Raw genomic sequence first — 19,345 nt, 5'->3', positions numbered from 1 at the left:
AGAAAAAAAATAGTACTGTACATGTCCTCTCAGTACAAATGAAATTAATTATGGTCTGTCAAATGGTTTGAATCTATGGATACAGATGTGGTGTCCTGTGTTCATGTTAGGCCCTGCTAGACCAGAAAGTGCAGCCAGTGAGCAAGACAGCCACTCTCCCTCCTTCCAAAGGTGTGATAAGAACCACAAAACTCCGTTGGAGATAGGCTTCCTCACTGAGAAGTGGCCTTCTGCTCAGATCTGAAGAAACCAGAGGAGTTGCCCAAGCAAAAAGCCTGAAACATGATTGGCTCCTTCTGCCCTAGCCCAACCTAGGATTGAACCCAGGACCCTCTGTCCACTAGTCTGGCACTGTACTGCTGAGCTATGTTCTATCACTAGATGAGCTTTCTGAATAAGGATACCCAAGGAGGAAGAGGGCTCATGTAATTTGGGAAGATCAAAGGCTTGTGTCGCTGGAGCTCAGAGAATGCTAGTGCTGTGAAATCCACATGTAAGACAGTAAGTCCGGCTCACACAGGTGTCCTGAGAACAGTGGAATACCAATACGAGTTCCAAAGGAAGAACAGCTTAGAATTCTCCCTGGTTGTCCAGCAATGACCACTTACACCGTGCCTGTGCAGAGCATTCTCATGGTTGCAGGGACAGAAGGTAGCAGGTTCAGCTCTGCTACAGCAGACCCCTCGGCAAACTTCTACATAGTGCTCAGAGTCCCTCCCCTCCTCCCTCTTGCCACTCCAGCTCTGCTGGTGACCTTGAAAGCCGTTCTTGGTATGAAGTCCCTCTGCCTTGAAAGCCTAGGAGAGGTTTCTGCCTCTAGATTTCACATTAAAATGCCCGCATTTGGTCCCTGGAATGGTTTTAGGAAACAGATGAGAATCTGAATCTAGTTATCAGATGGACATGCTGATACTTTGAGACAGCCTGAATGACATGCACGGGTGAAGTGACAGCCATCCAGGCAGCCAGAGGGACCACACTACAGTGAGGATGGAGAGACCCAGTCCAGTCCAGTGGGATGACTTCACTTCTTATCGCTTTGGGGAGACCTCAGAAGATAAAGCTCAGGCCACGCCCACGGGCCTCTGGGAAGACAGGTCAGGTTCAGCCTTGGTCCTATGTGGTACATCTCTGGAACACAAATTGAATTCTCAACCTTTTCTATGTGCTGTTGGGCTAGGACTGGGAAGAGTTAGGTCCTGAGAATCAGGGTGGACAAAACTGGAGGCTGTCATGAATGCAAGAAGGGCAGGCCACTCCCGCCTGTCCCTGCTCATCTCTTAGGAGGTGTCCGCCTGGTTGGAGAATGCGGTGCCCTCTGGAACCCCCTCCCACAGTTGAGTCAGATCTGGCATGCCCCAGGGAAGCCGCTATAGAGGAGGGTGTGGGAGGTGTTTGAGCAATGACATGGTGAGAATCCATGCTGAAAGGAGGAGCCCGGGGGCAGTCTGGGGCCTGATGCTAAGTCAGCTCGAGCTGATCACTGTAATTGACGTCCAGAGGTTCAGGCCTGATTTAGAAGCTGTGTACAGGCCTAGCACTGATGGTTCACGCCTGTAATCTTAGCTCCTCAGGAGGTTGCAATCTGGGGACTGTAGTTCAGAGCCAGCCTGGGCAGAAAAATCTGTGAGACTCTTACCTCCAATTCACCACCAGAAAATCAGAAGTGGTGCTGTGGCTCCACATGGTAAATTGTTAGCCTTGAGCAAAAAGAACTCAGGGATACTAGCCAGGCTCTGGGTTCGAACCCCTCAATGGACAGAACTGAGGACTGAGATCTGGGATGGACCTGTCTGAAGATCGACAGCAAGCCGGGCAGGGGTAAGGAGTGGCGAGCTCTCCTGTGCGGGCACTCAGCATAGGGTAGGAGGCCTTGAGGAAGTGGAGTTTAGTTGCTTTCTGGCCAGTCATCTTTCGCTGCCAGGCATGGGTTTGTTCCATTGTGTTTCCATACAAAGGAGACAAGATCACACCTAGAGCTGTGTGAACCAGGTCAGGAACTGGTGCTGAAAAGACTGGACCTTGCTGCCTTCTGGCCTGTTGCTTTTAGGTGCCATGTTGAATTGACTCGTGGTTCCAACATGGCAGTTTCTGTTCTAGACTTTATTATTGCTTAGGCAGGAACAAGGGGAAAGGCAACAGGCAAAAAGAGATTACCAGTCTTCTTTTTGAGCAGGCCACAAGGGGTTGTCTTGATGTGGAGGAAGGGAAGATTTCCTTGGCAATCTGCCCCTTACGTCCCTTTTGCCAGAACTGGGTCACTAGCTCACTCTGGGGCTCATGTCTGATGGAGGAGACCAGGGCTCCGCCAGGCCAGTGAAGAGCTTCCCCAGGGTTGTGTTGAGTTGAAGGGGGTGTGGGTCCCTACAACAGAGATCGAGGGGGTTTGAGGCTGTGGAATTTAGGACAAGGATGTTTAGCTAGATGTTCAAACAATACCTGCTGAAATTGCCAGCACTTAAAATTTCTGCGATTTGGCCGGGAGTTCGGCCTAGTGGTAGAGTGCTTGCCTAGCATACACAAAGACCCAGGCTCGATTCCTCAGTACCACGTCCACAGAAAAAAAATGCTGGACTTGGTGCTGTGACTCAAGTGGCAGAGCTCTAGCCTTGAGAAAGTCCAAGGACAGGGCTCAGGCCCTGAGCTCAAGCCCAGGACTGGCCAAATAATTTTTCTGAGATTTCAGTTATGAATCCAAAGGGATGGGATAGGAGAAGCCGCATTACCTCTTCCCAGCAGCCTGGAGCTCCTATTCCTGCCCAGAAAGGCCCAGGCTATGAGACCTGGAAGCCCCTTCTCCTTACCTACCTTTTCAGACACTTTGGGATGCGTTTAGGAAGAGACCTGAGAGCTGAGGAATCTCCAGGCGAGGACGAAGGCAGAGGAATCTATCAGAGTGAGCAGTGACCAAGCTGCACTTGTGGGAAGACCTAGCTGGGCCGTGGGGCTGGCGAGACAGATGCTACCTTGAGCAGCAGCTGCCAGCAAGGAAACAGGATCCCAGCTTTTCAACAGCAGGGGCTGGCCTCTACTCTTGGGGCAAGTGGGCTCTGCCCAGTGCCTTGTGGGCTTCCACACTCACCCGTGGAATGGGCAGTCTGTGCTGCCAAAGCCTGGAGGTCCGCAGTCATTTGGGATGGTGGCTGCGGCCATGAATGGGTGTATCATCCCCTTTCCTGCCTGGCCTTTTCAGTCTGCGCTGCATCCTTCAAGATGTCCTGACACAAATGTGCTCTGAGCCTGGCTTGAGGGGCCAGGAGCTTTCCCCTGTCTTGAACGCGGGTGTGAAGGTGGAAACCACAGGAGGCCAAGCTCACTGGCTTCGTGCCCAAAGCAAGTTCTAGATACAAGTGCATATGTCTGCTTAAAAACAAACAATGCCTACTTGACTTATATCTATAAAAGATGTCAGGTAATTCTGTTTGGAAAAGCAATGCACTAACCTTATGGAAATTGCAAATTCAGGTGGAGAGTCTTACAAAAGACTGTGCTTTGTGTCATACCTATAGCTTTGGTCCCATCTTTGAGACACATTTATCTGTATAAAACATATTTTTGGATAAATCTATATATACATATATATATATATATTTGTATCTCTACAGAAGGGCTCTAAAAAGCATTTCAGTAGGGGACAGGAGCGTAACCTAGTGGTAAAGTGCCCACCTAGCTTGCATGAAGCCCTGGGTTTGGTTCATCAGTACCACAAAGATAGAAAAAGCCAGAAGTGGTGCTGAGGCTCAAGTGGTAGAGCTCTAGCCTTGGGAAAGCCCAAGGACAGTGCTCAGGCCCTGAGTTTAAGCCCCGAGACTGGCAAAAAAAATAAAAATAAACATTTGAGTAAAATATGTAGTTCCCTTTCCTATAATTACCCTTTAAAGCCTTCCTAGATTCCCTGGTACCACAGACATAGAAAAAAGCCAGAAGTGGTGCTGAGGCTCAAATGGACAGTGCTCAGGCTCTGAGCTCAAGCCCAGGACTGGCAAAAAAAAAAAGGCCTCTGTTTGTTATCTTTCCATTTGTGCTCCCTTGGGTGTCTGTATTGTGGTCACCAGCTGATGAATGTCTATGCCATTTCCCATGTCAGAGTTGCAGATCTGCGAGGTCCATGGTGTGAGTTACCATGGTGCTAGAAAGTTGTGCTTTCTCTTTCCAGCTGTTTACCTACTCCCTGGGAAAAGTAGTAGCTCTCTGTAGCATTATGGACTTTCAGTGGAACCAAATTTTTGCCATTTAAAACTGGCATTATATTGAATTATACATTGAGAAATCAATCAGAAAAAAATTTACTTTCTTTTTTCTTTATTTTTTTATTGTAATTAGTAAAAGGGTTACATGATATTTGCCAGATAGAAGGTGCCTTAATTCACATACATTGATACCCTTTCACATGTCTTGGTACCTGTTTCCCTCCCCCCCCACACCCCCCATCTGTCTTGGTTTTCCCCCCTTCCCTATCAAATTTCAAATATCCAAATACAAATAAATTCAATATATCAGATAACAAAGAAAAAATTTACTTTCAAAAAAAAAGAAAAAACAAGTGCTAGTTGACTTTATCCCAACCCTGGCTCAGACATGTCCCTCTCAAAGGAAATTTATTCCAACTATACACTGTGCCTAGCCAGGGATGATGTCACCACTTTGATTAGAAGCAACTCTGAGGAGAGGTCTCTGGGGCTGGTGCCCTAGAATTCTTGGGCCTGCTGCTGGGAGTGGGGGGCTGTAGCTGCAGCCCTGCTGGCTATGCAAACCCAGCAGAGCTTTCCATGCTCACTGCAGTGTAGCAAGGACCCTGTGCCAAAGGCAGAGCCTCTCTGGGGTAACTGCCTTACGAGTAGGTGCAGCCCTGAGCAGGTTTGGTCCAGGTGTTTACAGATCTGGAAGGTCTGCACCAGCTCTGTCATATAGAGATGCCTGCTGCACACAGAGCAGTATCTGGGAGAGAGGGGAGGTGGACTAAACCCTGACACTACTCACTAACTGGGGACTCCACGCTGAACAGCTGTGAGATGGGTGTTGCATTGATTTTATTTGCTGCTGTAACAAATAGCCATGAACTTGCTTTCCTAAACAGTACACATTTAGTACCTTAAAATTCTGGGAAGTCAGAAGCCCTAAATATGTCATAGGCAGATGCTGTTCCTTCTGGAAGCTGTAGGGGATAATCCGTCTTACTCTTTCCAGCTTCCAGAGGCCCTGTCTTCAATTCCTTCCTCCATCTTTTTTTGTTTTTTTTGTTTTTTGTGGGTCATGGGGCTTGACTTGGACACTGTCCCTGAGCTCCTCAGCTCAAGGCTACCCCCCTACCTTTGAGCCAAGCCCCACTTCCCGTTTTCTAGTGATTAATTGGAGATAAAGAGTCTCAGGTCCTTTTGTGCCCAGGCTGGCTTTGAACCTTGATCCTCAGATCTCAGCCTCCTGAGTAGCTAGGATTGTAGGTGTGAGCCACCGCTCCCAGCCTTCCTCCATATTTGAAGTCAGCAGTGTGGCTTCTGCTTTGTGTGTGTGTGTGTGTGTGTGTGTGTGTGTTCTTGTTTGCAGTGCTAGGGTGGGGACTCAGGGTATTTGGTTGCTAGGCAAATGCTTTACTTGGGCCTGACCTGCACCCACAGCTGGCCTCATATTTGCCTGTTCTGTCTCCCCTATCTAGGGACCTTTGTGACTATGTTGGGCTCTCAGGGGTGATGGGGAATCATCTTGGTCTCAGCCCCCAGAGATTGGGGTGTTGTCAGCTTTGGGGGATATTGTGTGGCATCCCCCAGGGAAGCCACACTGCGAAGGTGGCTGGAAGTTTCCTAAACACTCATGGTTTATGAGGGCTGCCAAGTCTGAGTGTCAGGCATTCTGTCCTTAGTGCAGGGTCTGGACGCAAGATTGGGATCATCAGATCCTCTGGTCGTCTACTTAAATGGAGGCGGGTCTCATGAACTGCGCTTTCCTGCAGTGGCTCAGCGTTGGGTGGATGAGGCCCACGCTGTTGCACGTGTCAATGGTTTATTTTTATTCCTAAGTAGCATTACGTTGTATGAATGAATAGACAAGCCTTTGAGTTTTCCCACTGATGCATACCTTGACTTTTTCTACGTAGGTAGATTAAGCCGAATTTCCCTCCTCCGCTCTTTTGGATTTTGTTGTTGTTTTGTTCAGGAACTGCCTCAGACAGATCCTCCGCCTGTGCCTCTGATGGATGGAACTCCCGCCCCAGATCTGCTTCCTGCCGCTAGACTCCGCCCTTCCCCCACTTCCCTCCGCGTCAGCACACTGTGAATCTTAATCTCTTTAAAGGCAGCACCCTCAGAGAGTGCTTTGCTAATCTGGGTGTTTCTCGAGTTGACAGTGAAGACTAGCCTTCAGGACGCTGGAGGGAGCAGGTGGTGGAACAAAGCTGCTCACCTCCTACCTGGCTGGAAACAAATCCCTTCATGAAACAGGTGTCATTGCAGCTCAGCTGGCCCCAGCCTTTCCCTCCTCTCGTTTCACCTTTCCTAGAGGTCTTTTAAAATTATGTAATGGGCCGGGCGCCTATGGCTTTCACCTGTTATCCTAGCTACTCAGGAGACTTGAGATCTGAGGATCATGGTTCAAAGGCAGAAAGGCTGTGAGACTCTCATCTCCAATGAACCACCAGAAAAACGGAAGTGGTGGCTACTGGTAGAGCACTACTCTTTAGCTGAAGAGCTCAGAGACAACATTCAGGCACAGAGTTCAAGGCCCACGACTGACAAAATTATGTTAGGGTCTTTTTACTGTTGAGATGAAAGTTTTTGCAGGGCTCAGTGTCACTGGGGAGGAGGGCAGTTCTGGAGCTATCCTGGACTCTGGCCCTGGGCTTCTGAGCTCAAGGCTAAGGCTCTATCGCTCTGAGCTCAAGGCTAAGGCTCTATCAATCACTCTGAGCCTCAGTACCACTTCCTCTTTTCTAATTAATTGGAAATAAGAGTCTCATGGACTGTATTTCCCTGGGCTGTCTTTGAACTGGGATCCTCAGTTCTTAGCCTCCTAACTGGAATTACAGGTGTGATCCACCAGTGTCCAGCTTAGTGACATTTTTAATACTTTAAAAAAATTGGCATGCATTAGTTGAACAAGTGGGGTTTCATTACAGCCTAGCCAACATTACCGCCTCTACTACTGTCTTATCCCTTTAAAATAGTTTCAACAAGTGTCATTGTTTCATCGTCACAAGTGAATATTAAGTATGCTCACCATATGCACCCTCTCCATTTTGCCTCTGCATTTAGTAACTTTTTTACTACAAGGATTTAGTAATAATTTATACTAATAAATCATTAGATGCAATTTGATGCAATAAATAGGTACAACATATTAGATACAATATAGATTTGCAGTTGTATATGAACATTGTATTTTTTTTCCAGTCCTGAGCACTGTTCTTGGGTTTTCTCAAGGTTAGAGCTCTACCATTTGAGCCAAGGTACCACTTCCAGCTTTTCTATGTATGTGGTACCGAGGAATGGAACCTGGGTCTTTGTGCATGCTAGGCAAGCACTCTACCTCTAGACCAAACTCCTGGCCTGCCTGAACATTGCATGTTTTGTAATATTTGTATTTATATAATATGAATTTATTAATGTATATTTATATAATTTATAATTTTGTTGGCCAGTCCTGGGGCTTGAATTCAGGGCCTAGGTACTGTCCCTGAACATCTTTTGCTCAAGGTGAGCACTCTTTCACTAAAGCCACAGCACCACTTCCATCTTTTTGGTTTTTTTGTTTTTTGGTCGGTCATGGGACTTGAACTCTGGGCCTGGGCACTGTAATTGAGCTCTTCAGCTCAAGGCTATCACCCTACCCCTGGGTCTGGGTGCTGGCCCTGAGCTCCCCAGCTCAAGGCTACTGCCCTACCCCTTGAACCACATAGCCATACTTCCTATTTTCTAATGGTTAATTGGAGATAAGTCTCACACTCTTAGTGCCCCAGCTGGCTTTGAACTGGGATCCTTAGATCTTAGCCTCTTGAGTAGCTAGGACTTTAGATGTGAGCCACCGCACCCAGCAGGCACTAGCCCCGAGAAAGCCCAAGGACAGTGCTCAGGCCCTGAGTTCAAGGCCCAGGACTGGTAAAAAAGAAAAACAAAGAAGAGTCTCAGGTGCTTTCCTACCAGGGCTGCTTTCAAACAACAGTTCTCTGGTGTAGCTAGGATTACAGGCTTGAGTGATCCGAGGCAGGTGATACATTTCCTTTTTCTTCTTTTTAACATAGGGGGTTAATGTGACTAACACATAATGCAATATCAGCTTGAAAACTCTTTGAACAGTCAATAAACACTAAAAGATGACAATAAAAGTTTCTGTTGGGAGGTGGGACCATGGGGAGGGGTAAAGGACAATGGAGAGAGTGAATGAGGATGAATGTGGTCCAAGAACTTTATATGTATATATAAAAGTAAGACAATGAAACCTGTTGAAATTGTTTTAGGAAGGAGGCGGGGGACAGGAAGAGAGAAGGAAGGTGAGGTTGACTAGGGGACATTGTAGTCAAGTATGGAAACGTCAGAATGAACCCCTTCTTTATAATTCTGATAATTTTCTTTTGCTGTAATAGTCACAATACACAGAAAATACACACACTTGAGTTAAAACATGATTATATATACTTACATTTTTCACTATTATGTGAGTATATATTTAGCAGATTTACAATGTAAAAAAGCATATGTAATACAGTAATGAGCTCTTAAATCACCAACTCAAGAATTAGGACACAGCTAATTCATTTAAATTTCTCCTGTGAATTCTACTTTACCATCAAGTCTATTCAGAACACAGTGACCCAGGTCCCCTGACATAAAGTGTCAAATTCTGAGTTTCTGCTGCAATTTGAGGCAATTAGAACCAAATTTTGCCCAGATGTAGGTGTTTTCTTGAATAGCAACCTGCTTCTTATGGCACCTGGTGGTCAAATGTGAAATTGCAGCATTTCAAATCTACGTGGATTTTTCCTTTTTTTTTGGTCAGTTGGAGGACTTGGACTCTGGGCCTAGGTGCTGTCCCTGAGCTCTTCAGCTCAAGGCTACTGCTCTAGCCCCTGAGCCACAGCCCTGCTTCTGGTTTTCTAGTGGTCAAAGGAGGTAAAAGTCTCATGGACTTTAGTGCCCGTGCTGGCTATGAACCGTGATCTTCAGATCTAAGCCTCCTGAATAGCTAGGATAACAGGCTTGAACCCCTGCGCCTGACAGATTTTTCCCAGTTCTGTCTTCTGGTACTGCTTCTGGAGCTTGAACTGAGGACTTGGGTGCTGTCCCTAAGCCTCTTTGTTCAAGGCTAGTGCCCTACCACTTGAGCCACAGTTCTAATTCCAGGTTTTTTTTTTTCTTTTTGATTAATTGGTGATAAAAGTCTCAAAAACTTTCCTTCTTGGGCTGGCTTTGAACTTGGATCCTCAGATCTCATCCTCCTGAGTAACTGGGATTACAAGCATGAACCACTGATTCCCTCTCCCTTCCCTCCCACCCCCCCTCTTGCCAGTCCTGGGCTGGAGCTCAGGGCCTGAGCACTGTCCTTGGGCTTTCCCCCTCAAGGCTGGCACTCTGCCACTTGAGCCACAGCACCACTTCCTGCTTTTCTATGTATGTGGTGCCAAGGATTTGAACCCGGGTCTTTGTGCATGCTAGGCAAGCACTCTACATCTGGGCCAAACTCCCAGCCAAGGTTTCTTGCCTAAGTAGCCCCCTTGCCTAAGTTAAGACTAGTTAGCCTGTATCTGCTGTTTTATAGTTTCATGTAATTGCAGGAACGCTTTTCATTCTATAATTTAAAAACATCTGTTAACATCTACCTAAAAGTGCGGTGTGAGCTCCTTTAAGTGTCCCGGGTCAGTTTTCTGGGTCTGGACGACGGAAGGGATGACACAGGTCACATTTATAAGCGGATCTGTTGCGTAAAAGATGAAAACCGTGCATCAGACCACGTCCGCATCCAAGGCAGGGACTGCGGTGGGGCGGAGCTCTGGTCCAGGCCTCGGTGCCTCTCCCCAGGACGGTGCCCAGGGCGGGCACCGAAGTGTCTACAATAGAGGAGAAGGGCGTCGGCAGCTCCTCGAGAACAAAGGACCCGCCCGCCCGGACGGCGGCCCAGCGCCCCGCCCCGACCCCTCAGCGTCCTCGAGCCCCGGGCAAGGAAGAAGAGGACGGCGGGTTCCCCCTCCGTGCCCAGGGACGGCAACGGCCCCGCCCGAGCGCCTGCGCAAGGGGCTGCTGCGAGGGCGAGGCCCGCCGGCGCCGCGCGGAGGGGAGCAGGTGCGGGAGGGCGGGAGGCGGGGCGGAGGCCGGGCCGAGGCCGGGGCGGAGGCCCGGGGGACGCCGACGAGGCCGGGGAGGCGGGTGGGCCGAGGCCGGCCGGGAGGCTCCGTCGGCACCGCGCCCGGCCGAGCCCCGACTCCCGCGCGCGCGGAGCCACGGGAGGCACAGCACTGCGCGGCGTAGCACCGCCGCACCCCCGGCTGCCCGGTCGCCCGCCGCCCCGGGGAGGCAGAGGGAGCCGCGACGCACGCGCAGGCAAGTGGACCCTCTCGGTGTCCAAGGCAACGAGCTCGGCGCCTCCCCACTTCCGCCCGCTCCCGCGTCACTTCCGGAGGTTCCCAGGGTCTTTTTTTTTCCCCCCCCCAGCTCGGTGCAGGACTGGTTCCGAGGCGCTGGGAGCGCTGGGGGCGGGGACTGTACTGGGAAAGGGGCCGGCGGAAGCGAGCCCTCGGCCCGTGATAGGCGCTGGGCCGGGGTGGGCGGGAGCAGGCGGAGCTTGGCTTCCGTGTCCTCCAACCAATCGCTTTCAAACCTGCGCCTCCTGGCGCCGCGGGCACACGGGTCCCGGCGCGGCCGAGCCGGGCGCATGCGCACTCGGCGCCGGGCGCCGTCCCGGAATCGCTGCTCCAGGGTTTCCGCCGCGCCGGGTGGGAACCGCGGAGGCGCCGACGGGGCGTGGGCAGGGGGGCGGCGCGGGCGCGTACGCGCGGATTGGCCAGCCGGGGATCCCGTGGCGGGCTGGGCGCGTGGACCCGCCGCGGTCTTCCCGGAGTGGATCGAGGTCCCCGGGTTGGTGCCACCAGACGCCGGGTCCGCCCTGCCCGGCCTCCCCCTGCCCGGCCTCCCCCTGCCCGGCCTCCCCTGCCCGGCCTCCCCCTGCCCGGCCTCCCCTGCCCGGCCTCCCCCTGCCTGGCCTCCCCGGCCTCCCCCTGCCCGGCCTCCCCCTCCCCGGCCTCCCCCTGCCCGGCCTCCCCCTGCCGGGCCTCCCCTGCCCGGCCTCCCCCAGGCCCCTCACTGCGGACGCTGGGCACTCGACGACCCCGGCCTCCTATAGGTGGTTCTCAGGCGGGAGCCAGTGGTGTCCAGCAGGTGGCTTCTAGCTTTAATTTCTTTTTCTTTTTTTTTGCCAGTCCCGGACTTGACCTCAGGGCCTGAGCACTGTCCTTGAGCTTTCCTCAAGGCTGGCGCTCTACCACTTGAGCCACAGCGCCACCCCCGGCTTCTTCTGTGTAAGGGGCACCGAGGAATCGAACCCGGGGCTCTGTGCCTGCTAGACAAGCACTGCGCCACTAGGCGACGCTCCCAGCTGCTGGTTTGCACTTGGAGGTCAGAGCTGGCACCCTCTCAACAACATCAGTTCCTGTGTGTGGAGAACCCAGGCCTGGCTGGATGGGTAGGGGAAGCAGGTGCAGGCTCTTTCATCAATGAATTTTACTTTTTTCCTTCCTCCCCTCCCTCTTCTGTGCTGAGGGTCACATCCAGGACTTTCCCCATTCTACCCAAGCACTCTACCACCGAGCTACATCCCCAGCCTTCTGGGGAGTTTTCTAATAACAATGTATTAGAAATGGTTTGTGCTCCCTGGAATTTGGAGTTGGATATCTAACTTGCAATGAATGGTTTTAGAAGTGGAGGCTTTGGGAAGAAATTATGTCATGAGAGCTCTTCCTCTGCAGTGGGATTGGTGCCCTTTAAAGACAGGGGAGGGGCTCTCACATCAACCCACTATAAGGTCAGTGTGACATCCCGAAGAGGGCCCTCCTAGTCCACTACCTGTTACCACTAATAGCACACCTTGGTAAATTATGAAGAAGAGAGGTCTATTTCTGGCTTACAGTTCTAGAAGTCGAAGGGCTGCATGTGGTGATGGCTTTCTCGCTGGCAGAATTTCAAGGCAATGGAGAGTGCCACAGGAGATAGGAGAGTGCTTGTACGTGTTCAGTCTGTACTCCTTCGCAGTTAATCAAGGGACTCCACGTTGAGGACTTTAACCCTAATCACCTCCTAAGGGCTCCTCCTTTGAATGCCAAGGTCAGATTAAATTGCCATCCTCCCAGTACCTCTCAGTGAAGATTAAATGTCAGCCCTTGGAGCACTGGGGGATTCTCAAGCTACAGCAAGAATTAGCCCTAGCCAGGCACAGTGCCTCACGCCTTGTAAGCCTAGCTACTCAGGAGGCTGAGATCTGAGCATCAAGGTTTAAAGTCAGCCTGGGTACTAAAGTCCACAAAACTCTTACCTCAAATTAACTAGAAAACTGGAAGTGGTGCTGTGGCTCAAGGGGTAGGGCAGTAGCCTTGAGCTGAAGAGCTCAGGGACAGTGCCCCAACTCAGAGTTCAAGTCCCCCAGCTGAGAAAAAAAGAAAAACAAAAAAGAAAAAAGAACTGAGCATACTGGCACTCTGATCCCAGGCCTCCAGTCTCCAGCATCATGGCCAGGAAATGTTTAAGTCACTGAGTATGGTAGTACAGTCATAGCAGCCACAGCCCATACCAGAGCTACCGCATCAAAGCTGCCTCTTCTTTTGGAGACTGTGGAGAGGATCTGATGAAGGAGGAGATTGGGTTTGATTGCTTTAGAGCTGTCCCTAGATTTCCCACAGGCAGTTTTTTAAAAAATATTTTTATTGTCATTAATAGAAGGGTTACATGACATTCACCAGATAGAAGGAGCATTACTTCACATACACTGATGCCCGTTCTCGTGTCTTTAGGCCGTCTTTAGGTATTGTTCACGTGCAGTCGTTGGAGGAGACAACTGGAGATACAAACCCTAGACAGGGAGCCAGCCCAGGCCCAGGGACAGCATGGAGCCTGGCGTGGGCCCGTGTTCGGTTCGTGTTTGGAAGCGGCTTGGCTGCCGTCCTGAGCTGCTCCTGCCGCGGCTCCAGGGGTCTCCTAGACTCCGCTGCCTGGGCCGGCTTCGGTGTCACGCGGTGCGCTGTGAGCCCTCCCGGCTCCGCAGGGGGTCAGGTCCCCCACCCGGGGCCCTCGCAGTCCCGGCTGCGGCGCCGTGGCCTGGGCCGCTCCGTCCGCTCCGCTCCCCGCCCGCCCCCGGCGGTCCGGCTCTTCCCGCTCGCCCGGGCCTCTCCGCTCCTCCTCCCAGTCCTCCCGGGTCCGCCCGCGCGCCGGAAATCCCGGAGCGGATCGGGGAGGGACGGGCTGCGCGCGTGCGCAGCGGCGGCGGCGGCGGCAGCAGCAGCGCCGGCTCGGCCGCGGGTCGGAGCTTCCAACCCGAGCCGCCCGGCAGTGCCGCCCAGCAGTGCCGCCCGCCGGGCCGTCGGCGCCAGCTCCGGGCTCGGGGCGCGGGCTGTGTAAGTGCCAGGGTGGGGTCCCGGACCAGGGGCGCGCGGCGGCGCGTTCTCCGTGCGCCCACGGAGGGGCTCGTCCGGCCTCACCTGCCGCGGGCAAGCCCGGCGGCCCCGGCCCCGACGGGCGCACACCGGGGTCCCCGCGCCCGCCGCACGCCCGCCCGGAGCCCCGCCGCGCCCCGCGCGCCCGGCCCGGGCCGGCGCACACCGGGGTCCCCGCGCCCGCCGCCCGCCTGCCCGCCCCGCGCGCCCTGCCCGGACGGGCGCACACCCCCCTCCCCCCCCCCGCGCCCCGCGCGCCCTCCGCGCTCCGCCGTGGGCGGGGTCCGTCCTCCGGGTCGGGGGGCCGGGTCCCCGGGGCGGCTCCGCCACGCCCCCCGCCGGCCCGCCATGCCCCACCCGGGTCCCCCGCCTCGGGTCCTCCCGCCCCGGGCTCCCCCAACCCGGGCCCCTACCCGGGCTCCCCCCGCCCCGGGTCCCCTGCCCCGGCGCGCGCGCGCCCAGCCGGGTCTGTCCCAGCCGGGTGTGCCCACCCCGGGGCCGGGTCTGTCCCAGCCGGGTGTGCCCACCCCGGGGCCGGGCCGCTCGCCCAGGTCCCCTGCTGGGAGCCGTCTGGGGAGAGGGGCCGTCTTAACTGCGCTGAGCTGGACACAGGCCTCCTAAGGAGTGATCCCGTGACGTAGGCCGTAGTGTCTGTGGCTGGACGAGCGGTTGTACGGGGTGTGGACTCCCCTAGACTCACCTGTCCGCCTGAACATGGACTGTGTTTAGCATACACTGGGAGCTGTGAGGACACGTGCCTATGTGTGCGCATGTGTGTGTGCACCACCACCTCACACGCTGTACTCTTCTTTCCTCTTCTTCCTCTCCTCCTTTTCGGCCAGTCCTGGGGCTTGAACTCAGGGCCTGAGCACTGTCTTTGGACTCTATTTTTTAATTTTTGCTCAAGGCTAGCATTCTGTCACTTGAGCCACAGCACCACGTCCAGCTTTTTCTGTGTATGTGGTTCTGGGGAATTGAACCCAGGGCTTCTTGCATGCGAGGCGAGCATGCTACCACTAGGCTACACTTCTGGCCCAACTCTTTCCTTCCTTCCTTCCTTCCTTCCTTCCTTCCTTTCTTTCTTTCTTTCTTTCTTTCTTTCTTTCTTTCTTTCTTTCTTTCTTTCTTTCTTTTTTTTTTTCTTTCTTTTTTTTTTGCCAGTCCTGGGCTTAAGCTCAGGGCCTGAGCACTGTCCTTGGATTTTTCTCAAGGCTAGAGCTCTACCATTTGGGCCTTAGCATCACTTCCGGCCTTTTGTAAGTATGTGTTACCGAGGAATTGAACCCAGGCCTTCGTGTATGCTAGGCAAGCACTCTACCACTAGGCCAAACTCCCGGTCCCTTCTTTCTTTCTTTCTTTCTTTCTTTCTTTCTTTCTTTCTTTCTTTCTTTCTTTTCTTTCTTTCTTTCTTTCTTTCTTCTTCTTTGACGGTACTGGTATTTTGAACTCAAGACTTTACATTTGCTGAGTAGCTACTCTTACTGTTGAACCATGCCTTTAGCACTGAGGTTTGTTATTTATTTATATCTGAATGGAGTTATCCTAATTTCTGTGTATGATTATTATGATCATGATTTGTCAGTCTTGGGTCTTGAGTGCCGCGCCTGGGCACCGTTATTGAGCTTTCCTAAAGCTAGCACTCTACCACTTGAGCCACAGCACCACTTGCAGCTTTTTCTGTGTATGTGGTACCAAGGAATTGAACCAGGGCTTCGTGCATGCTAGGCATATGCAGGTGCTATCTATCCATGTTAGACTTCCTGGTAGCTCAGATAACTGACATGCTGCTAAGTCCAGGTCTCCATTGAGAAGTTTCATAAACTTTTTTGTCTGCTCTAGCTGGCCTAGAACAGGTTTCCCAAGTAGCTAGGATTATAGTTGGCATGAGTAATACTTTGAAGCCTGCTGTTTCTCTTGCAAACAGGCATATCACATGCCTGTTTGCCATGTAGGATTTGAAGTCTTACCTGTGGTTTTCATCCATTTGAGTGGATTTTTTTCTTTGTGGGTCATGGGGCTTGAATTCTGGGCCTGGGCGCTATCCCTGAACTCTTCAGCTCAAGGCTACCACTCTACCCTTACAGCCACAGCCCCATTTCCCGCTTTTTGGGATTAATTGGAGATAAGAGTCTCATATTCTTTAGTGGCTGGGCTGGCTTTGAACCATGATCTTCAGATCTCAGCCTCCTGAGTAGCTAAGATTACAGGTGTGAGCCACTGAACCCAGCCTGAACGGATTTCTGCATAGGCTTAGGGACTCACTTTCCGCCTTCTTCATGGAGATATCCAGATTTATTTTTTTCTTTGCAGTTTTACCATGGGTATAAATGCCCCTAAGTAAATATTATATTGTCTACTATTACCTTTTCTTTCTTTGTTCGTGACTGAGGATGACAGCTCATGCTTGACAAGTGTTCTATCACCGAGCTACACCCCCAGCCTTAGTGTGACTGTTGAACTTGATGTAAGTAGAAGGGTGCTATTTGCATCATTTGGAATAGTGCTCAGCATGTGAGAAATGAAGTCTTTCTTGAAGAGAAATGATCATGCTCTGAAAGAACAGAGGTGCTTACAGACCCCAGAGTGCTGGGAGCTTTGTGGGCACAGGGAACTGGTGCGTAGATAGTTACACACTGCGAGAGGAAGGAGGGGCCGGAAGTGGGGCCTAGCGATAGAGTGCTTGCCTAGCATGTATGAAGCCCTGGGTTCCATTTTTTTGCCGGTGCTGTGGCTCATGCCTTGTAATCCTAGCTACTCAAGAGGCTGAGATTTGAGGATTGTAGTTCAAAGCCAGCCTAGGCAATAAAGAATGAGACTTTTTTTTGTTTTTTAGAGAAAGTGAGACTTTTATCTCCAGTTAACCACTAGAAAATGGATAGTGGGGCTGTGGCTCAAGGGGTAGGGTGGTAGTCTTGAGGGACAGTGCCCAGGCCCAGAGTTCAAGCCCAATAACCTACCAAAAAATAGTTTTGTTTTGCTTCTGCCTAGCATGCATGAAGACTGGGTTTGATTCCTTGGTACCACATATGTAGAAATGCAGGAAGTGGTGCTGTGTCTCAAATGTTAGAGCTCTATCTAGCCTTGAGAAAAATCCAAGGACAATGCCCAGGCCCTGAGTTCAAGCCCCAGGACTGGCCATAAAAAGAAAAGAAAAAAAGTTTTATGCCTATTTTACCACAACAAAACCTTTCTTTTTGGTCAACCACATGGTTTTAGTCATGTTTTTTTCCGATCGCATCCAGGCAGGCAGCTCTCTGTCCATGTCAGCCAGGCAAGCGTCCTCCTCAGAGGTGGCTGATGAGTGGAGCTGGGTGGTGTGTCTTTCTTTCGCATGCGTTTCTCTTTGTCCCTGTGCCAGCCTGTCCTTTCCCATGTCCCCCAGTGGCCCCTGGCCACCTTGTCTGGCCACCTGGCCTGTAGGGGGCTGGTTCTGGACCTGTGGCCCTCCCTATGGCCTCACCCCCTCTGTACCAGCACTGTGTCCCCTCTATTCCTGTGACTTTTTTTTCCAGCTGTGCTGAGATGGAGGTCACCTCACGTGCAGTGAGCGCCCTGTGGCATGGTGGGTCAGTGGTTTCCCCACTGCAGTGGTGTCCTTCCTCTGACTCCATGCTCCCTGGAGGTGGGGCCAGCTTCTGTCTGGAGGGCGAGCGCCTCTCCTGTGGCCTCACTGCAGCTGGCAGGCAGCTTGGGGCCTCGGGTCCCACGGAGTCTGTAGATGCTGGGAGCATTGGCGTCTTGGGTGGTCCCACTGTCCATCCGCAGGCAGCCTGGCACGTCGGGCAGCCTCCACTGAGTGCTGAGCAGGTGCAGGGTGGGGTTTGGTGCCTGGAGCGTGCCAGCTGCGGCTTCTCCCCAAGAGGAAGTTGGTCTTGGGTGGACTGGGTGATCGCTGGGTGGTGACATCAGGTGATCACCCTTGCGGTGCAGGAGCCCCAGGGAGGAGGTCCTGCCATCCTGGCGCCCCTGGGGCGCGGGGGTGGCCCGGGGGGGGGTGGTCCTGGTGACCCTGTCTTCTCAGAGCCGCCTCCTCCCCCCCGCAGGGCCTCAGGATGAGCGTGCCCGACTACATGCAGTGCGCCGAGGACCACCAGACGCTGCTGGTGGTGGTGCAGCCGGTGGGCGTCGTGTCGGAGGAGAACTTCTTCCGCGTGTACCGGCGGGTGTGCGCCGTGCGCCAGCTCAGCCTGCGCGACTCCCCGCGCGCGCTCTTCATCCGCTACCGCCACCACTACCCGCCCGAGAACAACGAGTGGGGCGACTTCCAGACGCACCGCAAGGTGGTGGGGCTGGTGACGGTCACCGACTGCGCGTCGGCCCGGGACTGGCCGCAGACGCTGGAGCGCTTCCAGGCGCAGAAGGAGCTGTACGGCGCCACGCTCTACGACTCGCGCCTCTTCGTGTTCGGCCTGCGGGGCGGCGACGTGGCCGAGCAGCCGCCGCGCCCGGACGTGGCCTTCTACCCCAGCTACGACGACTGCGCCTCGGTGGAGAAGCGCATCGAGGACTTCATCGAGTCGCTCTTCATCGTGCTCGAGTCCAAGCGCCTGGACAGGGCCACCGACAAGTCCGGGGACAAGATTCCCCTCCTCTGCGTCCCCTTCGAAAAGAAGGACTTCGTGGGCCTGGACACGGATAGCAGGTAGGTGTCCCCAGGGCCCCCGCACGCGCCGAGGCAGCCTCGTCCCGGCCAGTGCCGGGGCCGGGCGGTCACGCCTGGCCTCCCCAGAGGCCGAGACCCGAGGACCGAGGCTCAAAGCCAGCTTGGGCAGGAAAAGCTGGGCTAACCACCAGAAAACTGGAAGTGGAGCTGTGGCTTCAAGTGGTAGAGGGACAGCCTTGGGCAAAAAGACCTCAGGACAGCACGCAGGCCCTGAGTTCAAGCCCCACCACAGGAGGAAAGAAAGAAAAAAAGGAGAAAAAACCCAGTGAAGTTTAAAAACGGGGGTGGGTTGGGGGAAGCCTTTGGAGGAGGGTCCCTCAGGGGCAATACCTACCCTCCAGGGGTTTCCCCTTGGTGACTGCCTCCACCCCCCCCCCAAGAACCTCCCCCCATCCCCCAGGTCCAGAAACTAGGCTGGCCTGAGAGGATCGTGAGGTTTTTTTTTTTTATTTTTTACCGAAAAATACAAAACTTAAAGTGTCTTTTTTTTGCACCATCTATATCAGATTAAAAGATGTATTATTAAAATCTATTTCAACTGTTATTCCTTTGTAAAACATAGCAACAGGAGACTGCTAGTCCTGTGGCTGGCCCTCTGTCTCCAGGTGCTGCCTGAAGCCTCCTATTCTGCTTTGGTTTACAAGGAAATGCCGAGTCTAGACTTGGTAGGAACCGGGCCCTGGGTGGGCTGGGAACAGAACCCACAGCTCTGACTCCCAGCTCTTTGCTGGTGCTGGGCCACTGATACCCACAGCAATGTCACAGACATCAACAGGGTGTCCCAGAGAGCCCCCGCATGAGCAGTATGGCTGCTCCGTATTCTAGCATCGGATAGGGCTTCCTGCTGCCTGCCTCTCCCCACTCTTCTTACCGGTTCTCAAACTCCCTGTTTTGCCATCTTTGCCTCTGTGGCTGATGGCAGAAGAGGCCAGATGGAAGCACAGCCAGCGGCCCTGCTGGCCTGGAGGTCTGGGCAGGGCTCCCCCTCCCGCCGGCTGCCTCTCCTCTTGGCCTGTGGAACCTGGAGGCTGTTTCCCAGGGAGGATCAAATGACACTACAT

General features: G+C 53.1%; 1 protein-coding gene across 1 annotated transcript in view; it reads left to right on the top strand.

Annotated features, from left to right (window-relative positions):
• The first annotated feature begins 13,499 nt into the window (after nucleotides 1-13,499).
• The window catches only part of Trappc9 (trafficking protein particle complex subunit 9), a 433,947-nt gene continuing 428,101 nt past the window's right edge, over nucleotides 13,500-19,345 (top strand). The window contains exons 1-2 of the mRNA XM_090339457.1: nucleotides 13,500-13,582; nucleotides 17,665-18,263. Coding sequence (XP_090195583.1) covers nucleotides 17,674-18,263 — 590 coding nt within the window. The 5' untranslated portion in view covers nucleotides 13,500-13,582; nucleotides 17,665-17,673. The remainder of the gene's footprint in view (nucleotides 13,583-17,664; nucleotides 18,264-19,345) is intronic.

Source organism: Megascapheus bottae, chromosome 9 (assembly GCF_031878675.1).
Source record: "Megascapheus bottae isolate mThoBot1 chromosome 9, mThoBot2.hap1, whole genome shotgun sequence".
Classification (NCBI taxonomy): Eukaryota; Metazoa; Chordata; class Mammalia; order Rodentia; family Geomyidae; genus Megascapheus; species Megascapheus bottae.
This window is presented reverse-complemented; position numbering and strand designations above follow the sequence as displayed.